The sequence below is a fragment of the Zophobas morio genome, unplaced genomic scaffold, assembly GCF_036711695.1.
Source record: "Zophobas morio isolate AGI-343-1 ecotype UQ-CSIRO unplaced genomic scaffold, CSIRO_AGI_Zmor_V1 ptg000054l, whole genome shotgun sequence".
Classification (NCBI taxonomy): Eukaryota; Metazoa; Arthropoda; class Insecta; order Coleoptera; family Tenebrionidae; genus Zophobas; species Zophobas morio.
Window position 1 is genome coordinate 364,886 of NW_026972159.1, and position 15,823 is coordinate 380,708.

General features: G+C 30.4%; 1 protein-coding gene across 1 annotated transcript; it reads left to right on the top strand.

The window, feature by feature from the left end:
- Positions 1–5,039: 5,039 nt before the first annotated feature.
- Positions 5,040–14,217, top strand: LOC135142829 (glutamate receptor ionotropic, kainate 2-like). Its single transcript, XM_064074602.1, has 10 exons — positions 5,040–5,154; positions 5,205–5,890; positions 5,934–6,191; positions 6,236–6,454; positions 12,551–12,757; positions 12,812–13,173; positions 13,220–13,418; positions 13,479–13,704; positions 13,752–13,867; positions 13,916–14,217. Exons 1-10 carry the CDS (start codon positions 5,079–5,081, stop codon positions 14,159–14,161), a joined length of 2,595 nt encoding a protein of 864 aa, XP_063930672.1. The 5' UTR covers positions 5,040–5,078; the 3' UTR covers positions 14,162–14,217.
- The last annotated feature ends 1,606 nt before the right edge of the window (positions 14,218–15,823 follow it).

Sequence of the window (15,823 nt, forward strand, 5' to 3'; positions counted from 1 at the left end):
TCAGTTTTTCGTTTTTTAAACTTTCGATTTTTCAATTTTTTTATTACTACAAAAATTTACTATTTTAGACATGTTTTAAGTTTCTTCTTGTCGAAATAAGTCTACACATTTTAAGAAAAAAAGGCAAAATGTAGCCCCGCCCGCCCACCCTATCTCAATTGTGATGATTTTTTTTTATTCGTCTGGAGCCAAGAGGGCGGAGCTTAACTGCAAAACCCTTATTTCTCTTCGAGAAATTATAAACATATTTTTCAGTATCGGATTGTTCAAAGAATACTATATTTATTAAGAAACAAATAAAGCCAAAGATTAAGCCCCACGCATACCCACCCCGACCTCAATTCTCATTTGTGAGGAATATTCTATTTGTTGTCAGATCGAGGGGGGGCTTAATTGCAAGATGCATATTTATCTACTAGAATTTACTATTTTTAAGTTCCTTGTTGTGAAGAGACGTCTACATATATTAAGAAAAAAGACAACATATAAGCCCCGCCCACCCGCCCTGTCGCAATTGTAATGATTTTTTTTAATCATTCGTTGGAAGACGTAGGGGCGGATCCTAATTATAAAATCCATGTTTCCTTACGAAAATTTGCCATTTTAAACGTGTTTGAAGTTTCTAAAAATAAAAAAGTTCATCACAATTGAGATGGGGTGGGTGGGCGGGGTATATATTTTCCCATTTTTTCTTAACATACAGAGTATTCTGTGAACAACACGATACTAAAAAATATGTTTCTAATTTCTTGTAAAGAAATAAGTATTTTGCAGTTAAGCTCCGCCCCGCCCCCTTGGTTCACGGCAAATAAAAAAATCATCACAATTGAGATAGGGCGGGTGGGCGGGCTTTTATTTTGTTGTTTTGTTTCAATCTGTGTAGATTTCTTTTCACAATATGAAACTCAAAACATGTTTAAAATCAAAAATTTGTATAAGGAAATGTTGATTTTGGTATTAGGCTCCGCCCCATATTTGCAAAATCCATATTTCCTCGCAAAAATGTAGTATTGTAAACATGTTTTAAGTTTCTTGTTGTGAAAAGATGACTATGTATATTAAGAGAAAAAAAGGCAAAATATAAACCCCGCCCACCCACCCTGTCCCAGTTCTGATGATTTTTTTTATTCGTCGTCAGCCGAGGGGTGAAGCTTAATTATGAAATCCTGATTTTTCTACGAGAAATTACCATGTGAAAAAGTAATCGTGTTATAAGAAGAAAATTATGTCTATATATTATGTTTTCTTTGTATGTATATTCTCGTTTATGTTATTTTTCAATTTGTTTACTCCTTTATCTAGTTTATAAGTTTAGTAAGATTTATATTTTTGATGTTTTTTTTCTCTCTGAATACTTTTGTTTATGTTATTTGTTTCCACTATAGACTAATTGTCTGTTGGAATAAGGCTTTATTTATTTATTTATCTATTTATTAAGAAAAAACACAAAATATAAGCCCCCCCCCCACCCACCCTGTCTCAGTTGTAATAATTTTTTTTAATCGTCGAGAGCAAAGGGGCGGAATTTTTAATTGCAAAATCGTTATTATTTCTCTAGAACAAATTATTTTTCAATTTTTAAAATTCTAATTTTTCCCATTTCTCTCTCGACTTATCAAAGTTTAGATTTTTCATTTCTTCAATTCTTCAATTTTTCGATTTTTCAGGTTTTTAATTTCTCAATTTTTTGGATATTTCTTTCAGTTTTGGGATTTTTCAATATTTCGATTTTTCGTTTTTTCAACTTCTGGATTTTTCGATTTTTTATTTTTTGGATTTTCAGTTTTTCGTTTTTTAAACTTTAGATTTTTCAATTTTTTTTTTTTATTACTACAAAAATTTATTATTTTAGACATGTTTTAAGTTTCTTCTTGTCGAAATAAGTCTACACATTTTAAGAAAAAAAGGCAAAATGTAGCCCCGCCGGCCCACCCTATCTCAATTGTGATGATTTTTTTTTATTCGTCTGGAGCCAAGAGGGCGGAGCTTAACTGCAAAATCCTTATTTCTCTACGAGAAAATATAAACACGTTTTCTGAGTTTCGCATTGTTGAAAGAATACTATGTGTATTAAGAAAAAAATAAAGCCAAAGGTTAGGCCCCACCCTGATCTCAATTATCATTTGTGATGAATATTCCATTCGTTGTCAGATCGAGGGGCGGGGCTTAATTGCAAGATACATATTTATCTATTAGAATTTTCCATTTTAAGCATGTTTTAAGTTTTTTGTTCTGAAAAGACGTCTACACATATTAAGAAAAAAGACAAAATATAAGCCCCGCCCACCCGCCCTGTCTCAGTTGTAATGATTTTTTTTAATAATTCGTTGGAAGATGTAGGGGCGTATCTTAATTACAAAATCCATGTTTCGTTACGAAAGTTTACCATTTTAAACGTGTTTTAAGTTTCTAAAAAAAAAAATCATGACAATAGAGATGGGGTGGGTGGGTGGGGTATATATTTTGCCTATTTTTCTTAACATACGTAGTATTCTGTGAACAAACCCATATTCAAAACATGTTTTTAATTTCTTGAAAAGAAATAAGTATTTTGGCAGTTCAGCTCCGCCCCCTTGGTTCACGGCAAATAGAAAAATCATCACAATTGGGATAGGGCGGGTGGGCGGGCTTATATTTTGTTCTTTTTGCTTCAATCTGTGTAGAGTTCTTTTCACAATATGAATTTTAAAACATGTTTAAAATTGAAAATTTGTATAAGAAAATTTTGATTTTGCAATTAGGCTCCGCCCCATAATTGTACCATTTTAATCATGTTTTAAGTTTCTTGTTGGAAAAAGGTGACTATGTATATCAAAAAAAAAAAAGGAAAAATAGAAGCCCCGCCCACCCACCCTCTCTCAATTCTAATGATTCTTTTTATTCGTCGTAAGCCGAAGGGCGGTGTCTAATTACAAAATCCATATTTCCTTACAAAAATTTACCATTGTAAACCTATTTTAAGTTTATGAGAATAAAAAAAATCATCACAACAGAGATGGGGTGGGTGGGCGGGGTATATATATTTTGCCTTTTTTCTTAATATACATAGTATTCTTTGAACAACACGATACTCGAAAACATGTTTTTAATTTCTTGTAAAGAAATAAGTATTTTGCAGTTAAGATCTACCCTCTTGGTTCACGGCAAATAAAAAAAATCATCACACTTGAGACAGGGTGGGTGGGCGGGCATATATTTTGTCGTTTTGTTCCAATCTGTGTAGACTTCTTTTCACAACATGAAACTTAAAACATGTTTAAAAATGAAAATTTGTATAAGGAAATATTAATTTTGCAATTAGGCTCCGCCCCATAATTCCAAAATAAACATTTTTTTTTGCAAAAATGTACCATTTTAATCACGTTTTAAGTTTCTTGTTGGAAAAAGTTTTAAGTTTCTTGTTGGAAGAAGATGGCTATGTATATTAAGAAAAAAAAGACAAAATATAAGCCCCGCCCACCCACCCTGTCTAAATTCTGATGATCGTTTTTATTCGTCGTACGCCGAGAGGTGGAGCTTAAGTATAAAATCCTGATTTTTCTACGAAAAATTACCATGTGAAAAGGTAATCGTGTTATAAAAAAAAAAAACCATGTCCATACATTAAGAAAAAAGACAAAGTATAAGCCCCGCCCACCCACCCTGTCTCAATTGTAATGATTTTTTTTCAATCGTCGAAAGCAAAGGAGCGGAATTTAATTGTAAAACCGTTATTATTTCTGTAGAAGAAATTATTTTTCAATTTTCAAAATTCTAATATTTTAATTTCTCAATTTTTAGATATTTCTTTCAGTTTTTGGATTTTTCAATATTTCGATTGTTCGACGTTTCGATTTTTCGATTTTTATTTTTTGGATTTTTAGTTTTTCGTTTTTCAAACTCTGGATTTTTCAATTTTTCTACTGTTTCATGTTTTAAAATGCTATATTTTTCGATTTCTCGAATTTTCAGATCTTCTGTATTTTAATTTTTCAATTTTTCGAATTTTTAAATTTTCGATTTTTCAATTTTTTGAGATCCCGACTTATGGATGTTTTGATTGTTCAATCTCTCGACTTATAATTTTTTCTTAACTTTTCGATGTTTCGACTTTGGCCTATTTATATTTCAAAACATCGAAAAACTGGAAAATCGAAAAATTAAAAAAAATTGAAAATCGAAAATTTAAAAATTCCGAAAACTGAAAATTGGAATATAGGACTGAAAACTCAAGAAATCGAAAAACCTAAAATTTTAAAAATTGAAAAGTTCAAATATCAAAAATTGAAAAATAGAAGAAAAATTGAAATCGAAAAACTGGAAAATCACAAAAATGAACGCAACATGAAAAATTGAGAAACCGAAAAATCAAAAAGCAAAGACGAAAAATTACAAACAAAAAATCGAAAAACAAAGTTCTCAGGCGACGTAATTTCAAGGAGATATAACAAGAAAGTCACTTTTATATTACACAAACCAAGGATAACTAGGCAACCAACAATACACACGCACTAAAGCTTCTAGTAAATAGTAAAATTTAAGCACTATATCCCCAAAAATACGCATAACAGGACAAAATAAACACCAAAACACAACTAAACGTGAAAATTAAACAACCCCTTTGAACCAGTTTGCAAAAAAAATGTTCCTCCTTGTGCCCCGAATATTTTAATTTGATTTATTGCACCGTTTCAGCGACACCGTTAAAAATAAAAAACAGATGTTCTCGTAGTTAAATTGGTCATTAAACGACGCTTCTAAGTCAAGGTGTTGCCAGACCAAACCCCAACTTTCTGAATATTTATAAATTTCTTACACCAAAACAGCAAACCTCCCTCTTTATACCTTTTCACAACTACTAAACAAAATCGCCCAAATTATCCACCAAAAATACAACACTGCCAATCAATCAAACACACGTTTTCGCAATCAGATCCTTCCAAACAGTGGAAACTCACTGAAATAATAAACACCAGCCGATCGCGTTAGAAATCTAAAAATACCAGACCAAGTCCGAGTTCATGGAACCTCGACAGCCACATTGTTTGACAAAAAAGCCCCAAAATCGCGTCTAAAAAGTGCCACTGCGCATACCCGTGATGCTCCTTCTCCTTGTCTTATGTTGTCTGAAAATCGGTGCAACAACAAAGTCACAAACGCAGCTATTAAGAATTGGTAAGTAAAAACGCGAAAAAAGCATGTATAACTGGTTGCATACTTTCGAGGTGGTTTATTCCACGACAAAGATGACGAACAGGCCTTCCACATCGCCGCCAAGATGGTCAACAGGAAGTACCCTACCGGACCCTTCCGACTCGTTCCGGAAAGCTTTCTAGTTTCAAAGCACAACGCTTTTACTAGTTACAGTCGAACTTGCAGCTTTTTGCACAAAGGCACAGTTGCGATTTTCGGTCCCAGTTCAATTCATTCGTCGTCGTACATTCAAACTCTTCTGGATCGCAAAGAAATCCCTCATGTGGAGACCCATTGGGACCGGAAGCTCCTCAGACACAACTGTTTGCTAAATCTTCACCCTCATCCCTCGATTCTAACCCAAGCTTTTCTGGACGTGGTACGCACCTGGAATTGGAAGAACGTGGTTTTGATTTACGATAGTGAGGAAAGTTTGGCCAGGATGAGTCCTTTCGTGTCTTCGTTTAGGCGCTGGGTCACCCTCAGGAGGATTGATTTGGACCACTTTGGTACTTATCGAAGTTCTCTGACAAGTATTAAAATGACCGGTGCCACTAATTTCATCATTGAGTGCTCCATCGAAGTTCTAGAAGAAGTTCTAAAGCAAGCGCAACAAGTTGGAATGATGACGGAACGCCACAACTACATGATCACCAATCTAGATCTACAAACCATAGATCTAGCGGCTTTTCAGTTTTCGGGAACGAACATCACAGGAGTAAGTAGATACTTACTTAAGTTGAATAGATAGTGGTTTGTAGTTTAGGGTGGTCAATCCTGAAGACGAGTTCGTGGTTGGGGTTGCTGAAAAGATCTACGGGAAAAGCTACAACGGGATGCCACCAGGGTGGAGATTAAGACTAAAAACGGCTTTAATAGTAGATGCCGTTGATTTGTTTTACGAAACGGTACTAGATTTAACTGTGTCGGAACAGGTCGTGATTAAAGGGTACCCACTGAAGTGTAATGGTACTACAAACTGGAGAAGTGGTCACACGATTGTCAACTACATGAAAGGGGTACTGTTAGAAGTTAGAAGATCTTAGATTATTTAGACTTTTAGAAGAGCATTTTAGGCCTCACCGGGATTGTCCATTTTGACGTGGAAGGTTTCCGAAGAGACTTTGTTCTAGATGTTTTGGAACTTACCACAGGAGGGTTGGTCAAAGCTGGTTCATGGTTCCCAAATGCTGGAATCACGGTTACCAGAACTCCACCACCAGTCATACAGACTGAAGACAATAGTTTAACCAATAAAACATTCACTGTCATCACTTGTTTGGTAAGACAATTCCGCCTAAGAACTTGTTTGATCTACAGACCAGAGCGCGTTTAGGCCAATGTCGTCTCTAAGCGTTCAGAAGCGATACGGTTGATTTGGACACGGTTTAACTAAGAATTAATTCTTTAATTGTGTTTTATACTTGCAAAACCTCTTAAATTAACAAAAAATCGAAAAAACGAAAAATTCAAAAACCGAAAACGAAAAATTGAGAAATTGAAACTCCTAAATTTAAAAAACTGGAAAATCGAAAAACCGAAAATCCCGGAAATCAAATAGTCAAAAAATCGAGAAATCGTGAAGTCGAATCATTGAGAAACCAAAATAAAAAATCGAAAAGTTATAAATTGAAAAACTCATAAATCAAGAAACTGAACACTGAAAATATCGAACATCAAATCTCAATAAATTAGTAAATCAAAACATTGAAAAATCGAAAATTTGAAAAAATCGAAAAACTAAGAATTCAGAAAAGTCAAAAATTGAAAACTCGAAATATTTAAAAATCGTAAAATTGAAGTGAAAATTGGAAGAACGTAAAACTGAAACATCGGAAAATTGAGAAACCGAAAAATTGAAAATCGAGAAATTGAAAAATTTGGAAATTGTAAAATCGAAAACTTGAATAATGAATAAACTGAAAAATCCCAAAACCGAAATTTCAAAAAATTGAAAGATGAAATATCCAAAAACTGAGAAATTAAAAAATTGAAAAATTAAAAAATGAAAAATTTGAAAAATTGAAGAATTGAAAATTTGCCAAAACCAAATATTTATAAATCGTCAAATTGAAGAGAAGAAAAATTGGAAAAACGTAAAAATGAAACATCGGAAAATTGAGAAATCGAAAAATTTAATAATAAATAAACTGAAAAATTCGAAAATTCAAATTTCGAAAAATTGAGAGATTAAAAAATTGAAAAAGTGGGAAACTGAAAAATCAAAAAAGTGAAGTCGAAAAACCGAAACCTTAAAAGTCGAAAAATTGAAGAATTTAAGAACAGGAAAATTGAATACAGTCAAAAGTCACGAAATGGGAAATTCAAAATATCGCTTAATTGAAAAATCGAAAAATTGAGAAATTGAAAAATTGAGAAATTGTAAAATCGAAAAATTGTAAAATGGAAAAATTGAGTAATAAATAAACTGAAAAATCCCAAAACTAAAATTTAGAAAAATTGAAAAATGAAAGAAAGGCTGAAATGCCAAAATTGAAATATTCAAAAACTGAGAAATTAAAAAATCAAAAGCCTAAAAAATTGAAGAATTGAAGAAATGAAAAATCGATAAATTGAGAGTCTATAGAAGTCAAATTTGAAATATTGCAAAAGCCAAATATTTAAAAGTCGTAAACGTGAAGAGGAGAAAAATTGGAAAAACGTAAAAATGAAACATCGGAAAACTGAGAAATCGAAAAATTGAAAATTGAGAAATTGAACAATTGAGAAATTGTAAAATCGAAAAATTGTATAATAAACTATCTGAAAAATGCCAAAAGTCAAATTTCAAAAAATTGAAAAATGGAAGAAAAATTGAGATGTTCAAAAACTGAGAATCTAAAAATCTGAAAAATTGAGAAATCGAAAAATCAAAAAAGTGAAGTCGCAAAATCGCAACCTTGGAAAAAATCGAAAAATTGAAGAATTGAAGAACAGGAAAATCGAAACAGTCGGAAGTCAAAAAATGGGAAAATCACAACATCGGTTAATTGAAAAATCGAAAAATTGAAAAATCCAAAAACTAAAAAAATCAACATATCGAAAAATCCAGAAGTCAAAAAAGTCGAAGAATCGAAACATTGAAAAATCTCAAAACTGGAAAATGAAAGAAAAACTGATAAATCCCAAAGCTGAAATGTCCAAAAACTGAGAATCTAAAAAATTGAAAATTGGGAAATCGAAAAATCAGAAAAGTGAAGTCGAAAAATCGAAACCTTACAAAAAATCGAAAAATTGAAAACTCAAAAACCTGAACAATCGAAAAATTGAAGAATTGAAGAACAAGAAAATCGAAACAGTTGAAAGTCAAGAAATGAGAAAATCACACATCGGTCACTTGAAAAATCGAAAAACAAAGAATTCAGGAAAGTCAAAAATTGAAAACTCGAAATATTAAAAATCGTAAATTTGAAGTGGAAATTGGAAGAACGTAAAACTGGAACATGGGATAAATTAAGAAATCGAAAAATTGAAAATCGAGAAATTGAAAAATTGGAAAATTGAAAATCGAAAGAAAAATCAAAAAATGGAATATCCAAAAGCTGAGAAATTCAAAATTGAAAAATTGAAAAATCAAAAATTGAAAAAATTTAAAAATTGAAGAATTGAAGAAATGAAAAATCGAAAAACTGAGAATCTATAGAAGTCAAATTTGAAATATTGCAAAAGCCGAATATTTAAAAATCGTAATATTGAAGAGGAAAAAATTTGGAAAAACTTAAAAATGAAACATCGGAAAATTGAAAATCGAGAAATTGAACAATTGAGAAATTATAAAATCGAAAAATTTAATAATAAATAAACTGAAAAATTCCACAAGTGAAATTTCGAGAAATTGAAAAATGAAATAAAAAATCCTAAAACTGGGAAATTAGAAAATTTAGAAATCAAAAATTCAAAAAAGTGAAGTCGAAAACCTTAAAAAAACAGCTGAAAATTCGAAAACTTGAAGAATTAGATAACAGGAAAATCGAATAGAGACGAAAGTCAAGAACTGAGAAAATCAAAACATCGTATTAGAAAATTTAGAAATCGAAAATTCAAAAAAGTGAAGTCGAAAACCTTAAAAAACAGCTGAAAATTCGAGAACTTGAAGAATTAGATGACAGGAAAATCGAATACAGACGAAAGTCAAGAACTGGGAAAATCAAAACATCGTATACTTGAAAAATCGAAAAATTGAGAATTTATAAGTCAAAAATTAAAAAATTGAAAAATCGAAATATTTAAAACTTAAAAAATTGAAACATTGAAGAATTGAAGAAATGAAAAATCGATCTATAGACGTCAAATTTCAATATTGCAAAAACCAAATATTTGAAAATAATAAAATTGAAGAGGAGAAAAATTGGAAAAACGTAAAAATGAAATATCGGGAAATTGAGAAATAGAACAATTCAGAAATTGTAAAAACGCAATAATAAATTTTCTGAAAACTCCCAAAACTGAAATTTCGAAAAATTGAAAAATCCCAAAACTGAAATTTCCAAAAACTGAAAAATTAAAAAATTGAGAAATTGAAAAATCAAAAAAGTGAAGTCAAAAACCTTAAAAAATCAAACAGGTGAAAATTAGAAAAATTGAAGAATTAAAGAACAGGAAAATCGAATACAATCGAAAGTCAAGAAATGAGAATATCAAAAATTGAAAATTTAGAACAGTCAAAAATTGAAAAATTGAAAAATCGAAATATTTAAAAATCCTAAAATTGAAGAGGAAAATTGAAAAAACGTAAAACTAAAACATCAAAAATTTTCAAATCGAGTAGTTGACAGATTGAGAAATTAAAACATCGAAAAACTAAAAAAATGTAGATATCGAAAAATCCAGAAGTCAAAAATTGAAAAGTCGAAGAATGGAAATATCGAAAAATCCCAAAACATAAAAATGAAAGAAAAACTGAAGAATGGAAAACCTGGAAAATAAAAAAATTGAAGAATAGAAGAACTAGTAAGTTGAAACTGTCGAAAGTCAAGAGATGAGAAAATCAAAACATCGATTAATTGAAAAATCCAAAAAGTGAGAGTTTAGAAAAGTCAAAAATTGAAAAATTGAAATATCGAAATATTTAACAAACGTAAAATTGAAGAGAAAAATTGAAAACACGTTAAACTAAAACATCGGAAAATTCAAAAATCGAGAAATTGAAAACTGAGAAATTGAAAAACTGTAAAATCGAAAAATTTAATAATATTTAAATAAACTGAAAAATCCGAAAACTAAAATTTAGAAAAATTGAAAATGGAAAGAAAAATTGAAAAATCTCGAAACTGAAATATCCAAAAGCTGAGAAATTAAAAAATTGAAAAATTTAAAAATCAAAAATCGAAAAAATTGAAAAATTGAAAAACTGAGAATTTAGAGAAGTCAAAAATTAAAAAATTGAAAGGTTGCAATATTTAAAAATCGTAAAATTGAAGAAAAAATTGAAAAAAGTAAACCTGAAACATCAAAAAATTGAAAACTCGAAAAACTGAAAATCGAGTAATAGAAAAATTGAAGAACAGGAAGATCGAAGCAGTCGAAAGTCAAGAAATAGGAAAATCACAATATCGGTTAATTGAAAACTCAAAAAATTGAAAATCGAGTGATTGAAAAATTGAGAAATTAAAAAATCGAAAAACTAAAAAATCGACATATCGAAAAATCCAGAAGTCAAAAATTGAAAAGTCGAAGAATCGAAACATTAAAAAATCCCAAAACTTAAAAATGAAAGAAAAACTGAAAAATGGAAAAACTAAAAAATCCCAAAGCTGAAATATTCAAAAGCTGAGAAATTAAAAAATTGAAAATTCGAAAAATCAAAAAGTGAAGTTGAAAAATTGAAACCCCCAAAAACAGAAAAACTGAAAAATCAAAAACCTGAAAAATCAAAAAATTGAAGAATAGAAGAAAAAGTCGAAACAGTCGAAAGTCAAGAAATGAGAAAATCAAAACATCGATTAATTGAAAAATCAAAAAATTGAGAATTTAGGAAAGTCAGAAACTGAAAAATTGAAATATCGAAATATTTAAAAAACGTAAAATTCAAGAAAAAAATTGGAAAAACGTTAAACTGAATCATCGGAAAATTGAGAAATCGAAAAATTGAAAACCGAGAAATTGAAAAATTGTAAAATGGAAAAATCGAATCATAAATGAACTGAAAAATCCCAAAACTAAAATTTAGAAAAATTGAAAATGAAAAGAAAAATAGAAAAATCCCAAAACTGAAATTTCCAAAAATTGAGAAATTAAAAACCTTAAAAATCAAAAAGCTTAAAATTCGAAAAACTAAAGAGCAAAATTGAAAAATTGTAAAATCGAAGAATTGAATAATAATAAACGAACTGAAAAATGCCAAAACTAAAATTTTGAAAAATTGAAAAAGGAAAGAAAAACTGAGCAATCCCAAAACTGAAATATTCAAAAACTGAGAAATTACAAATTGAAAAATTGAAAATTGGGGAACTGAAGAATCGAAAAATCGAAAAATTGAAAATTTAAAAAACTCAAAAATTGAAAAATTCAAAAAAATTAAAAAATCGTAAAATTGAAGAAAAAAATTAAACGCAAAACTGAAACATCGAAAAATTAAGAAATAGAAAAATTGAAAATCGAGAAATTGCAAAATCGAAAAATTGAATAATAAATAAACTGAAAAATCAAAACATTCGAAAGTCAAGAAATGGGAAAATCAAAACATGGATTAATTGAAAAATCGAAAAATTGAGAGTAATAAAAGTCAAAAATTGAAAAAATGAAAGATCGAAAATTTATAAATCGTAAAATTGAAGAGAAAAATTGAAAAAAGTCAAACTGAAACATCGGGAAATGTTGAAAAATAGAGAAATTGTAAATCGAAAAATTGAATAATAAATAAACTGAAAAATACTAAAACTGAAATATCTAAAAACTGAGAACGTGAAGTCGAAAAATCGAAACCTTAAAAAATAGAAAAATTTAAAAATCAAAAACCTAAAAAACCGAAAAGTTCTAGAACTGAAAAATCGAAAATCGAACCAATCGAAAGTCTAGAAATGGGAAAATCAAAACATAGAGTTTATAAAAGTCAAAATTGAAAAATCGAAATATTTAAAAATCGTAAAATGGAAGAGCAGAAAAGTGCTAAAAATTTAAATTAAAAAATAAACAAAAATTCATGCAAAGTAGATCCTAACGTGTCCAAAACCTAAAAATAACTACACTTTTTCGGAAAAATCTATTGTATAATAACGATTCCAACAGTATTTATTAATATACGGAATTTTGCTAGTACCAAACATAATTAAAGAATTATTAATTAATTAAATTAATTAAACGAAAAATAGTAACATATCAAACAAGTTATCAGGCGACGAATTATTATATCAAAATTTCTAATGCTCATTCAACACAGACGACACCCTATGGAATGCTGAAAGAAACCACGTCTCGTCTGGAAGGAAATGATAGGTTTGAGGGTTTCGGGATTGACTTAATAGACGAACTGTCCAAAATGCTGGGGTTCAATTACACCATCATCATCCAGGAAGATGGTTACAATGGTAACTATAATTTTACCACGAACGAGTGGAATGGTCTCATCGGTGCCATTGTTACTGGGGTAACCATCACAAGAAATATCGTCACAAATATATTGTCATTGTCAATCTTGTAGAAAGCCGAGTTAGCCATCGCCGACTTAACAGTGACCGCAGAACGCGAAAGCGCCGTCGACTTCACCCTCCAATTCATGAACCTTGGTATCTCCATCCTGTACAAAAAACCCAAACCCGTCCCTCCCAGTCTCTTCATGTTCGTCTCCCCTTTCTCCTACACCGTCTGGATCCTCCTCCTGGTGACCTACTTCGTCGTGTCGTTGTGCTTCTTCGTCATGGGACGACTGTGCCCGAGCGAGTGGACCAACCCCTACCCCTGTATCGACGAACCCGAGTACCTCATCAACCAGTTCAGTATCCGAAACAGCTTATGGTTCACAATTGGAAGCTTGATGCAACAAGGAACCGAAATCGCCCCAATGTAACTAAGTTAGGTCTTGCTTTACCAATCTGTCACCCATTTGTAGAGGAATATCGACCAGAACAGCCGCCGGAGTTTGGTGGTTCTTCACCCTGATCATGGTATCGTCGTACACTGCAAACTTAGCCGCCTTTTTGACAGTGGAGACGTTCGTCACGCCTTTCAGCAACGTCAAAGAGTTGTCGGAGCAAACCGAAATCAAGTATGGAGCGAAAAGGGGAGGGGCAACTGCAAACTTTTTCAAAGTAGGTGGTACTAGTGTGGGTACAAGTACTAGATTGGTTTGTTTGTTTGTTGTTTTGTAGAATTCGGGCAATGACAGCGTTCGTACGAAAATCTGGAGCTTTATGGCCACTCATGACAACCAGATGACCGAAAGTAATGACGAAGGGGTGGAGCGTACCAAAAATGAGCACTACGCCTTCTTCATGGAGTCAACAACTATAGAGTACGTCGTTGAACGACAGTGTTCTTTAGCTAGTGTGGGGCAACCTTTAGACGACAAAGGTTACGCTATCGCAATGAAAAAAAGTACTTTAGTGTTAATCAAAGACGTTTTTGTAATTGATTGGTTGCAGATTCGTCGTACCGGAATGACTTAAGTGCCGCCATTTTGAAGTTGCAAGAAACTGGGAGGATTTCAAGGTTGAAGGAGAAGTGGTGGAAGGAGAAGCGGGGTGCTAGTAATTGTGGGGTTAGTATGAAGACTATTGTTTTATGGGGTGTTGATGGGGTGTTTCAGGCTCAGGGGGAAGAAAGCGCCGCCACCCCTTTGAATCTTCAGAATGTTGGTGGTGTTTTCCTGGTGCTCTTTCTGGGTACTGTGTTGGGTTTTATTATATCGGTGGTGGAGCTGGGGATTAGAGTTTATTCCAAGACGAAGGGTGTGGGGTGTTTCAAGACGGAGTTTAAGAAGGAGATGAGGTTTTTTGTGCAGTTTAAGCGGAATGTGAAGGATGTGTTGAGGAGGGGGTCGCAGGAAGGGTAGTAGGTGGAAGTGGTACTGAAGGGACCAATCAGTGTGCTTAATTTGAGTTATGATCTATGGAAAGGTCAAGGTTGGCGTTGTAACATATAGTGTAATAAAAAATTTTTTAGTACACAGTTGGTATTTGTCAAAAATTATCTTAGGATTTTTACTTTCTGAGTATCAGCTAATCGCTGATTTTCTGTTCTTCTTGTACATAGTAAATGGGTTTTAAATTTTATAAAATAACATACTCCTCTACGTATAGTTTATGAATCCGTGCTGAATTTTTGCTGAGACATCTATTGAATTGCTTATACAGAAATAAGTCCATTTATTTTACTAAATAAATCAAGAACTATTTTAACTTATACCGATTATAATAAAAAAATAAAATTGGCAAAATTAAATCTTATAATATTTCGAAAAAACAAATAACTTCAGATCAGTTTTTCAAATTTGCAATTCTACAGTTTTTTGATTTTTCAATTTTTCGGTTTGGAATATTTCGTTTTTTCATTTTTAAATTGTGTCATAATTTTGGAATTTTTCATTTTTACAGATTAATAAATTTTCGAGTTTAAAATTATCCAATTTTCCAATTTTGCAATTTTACAATTTTTAAATGTTTTGGTTTTTAATTGTTTGATATTTAAATTTTAGAAAATTTTCGGCTCCAAAATTTTTAGAATTTTTCAATTTTTTGAATTTAATTTGTTCAAAATTTTAAATTAATTTTTCAAGTTTACGATTTTTCAGTTTAATTATTTTACATATTTTCTTTCTTAAAGGAACCGATTTTTCAATTATTTTAATTTCGTTCTTTCGATTTTCTAATTTTACAATTTTTTGATTTCTCAATTTTGTAATTTTTCTTTTTACCATTTTTCGATTCATAAATTAACTAGTTTTATATTTACATTTTAATAGATTTTCGAATTCACAATTTTCCAATATTTTAATTTCGTAATTTAACAATTTTTCAATTTTTTGATTTTTAGTTGTTCAGAATTTCAATTTTAAAATTTTCGGTCAAACAGGTGTAAAATCAATTGATTTGATTTTACACTTGTTTGATTTTTCAAATTTATATTTCTACAATTTCTAGATGTATGATTTTTAATTTTTCAAAATGTCGATTTTCACTTTTTCAAGTTTTGTTTGTCAATTTCACATTTTTCGACATTTAAGTTTAATAATTTTTTTATTTTACATTTGATTTTTCAATTTTTCGATTTTAAAATTTTTCGATTATTGATTTTATATTTTACCAATTTTAGTTTTACAATCTATTAATTTTTCGATATTATGATCTTATAAATCTTTCGATTTTTTGATTTTTAGATGTTCAAATTTTCAATTTTAATTTTTCAAGTTCTGGATTTTTCAATTTAATTATTTTATAATTTAATTATATGACAATTTTTAGTGGTTAAAGTTTTCCGATCTTTCAATTTTTCGATTTTTAAATTTTATATTTTTTCAACTTTTTGATCTCTAAGTTGCTCGGTTTTTAATTAATCAATTTTTCAATTTTATTATTTATTTACAATTCGTTTTCGTCTTATCAAATATTTATATTTATTTTTTCAATTATCCGAATTTAATTATGTGGATTTTTCAATTTTTGATTTTTAATATTTCAAAATTTCAATTTCATGTTTTCCAAGATTTTGCTTTTTC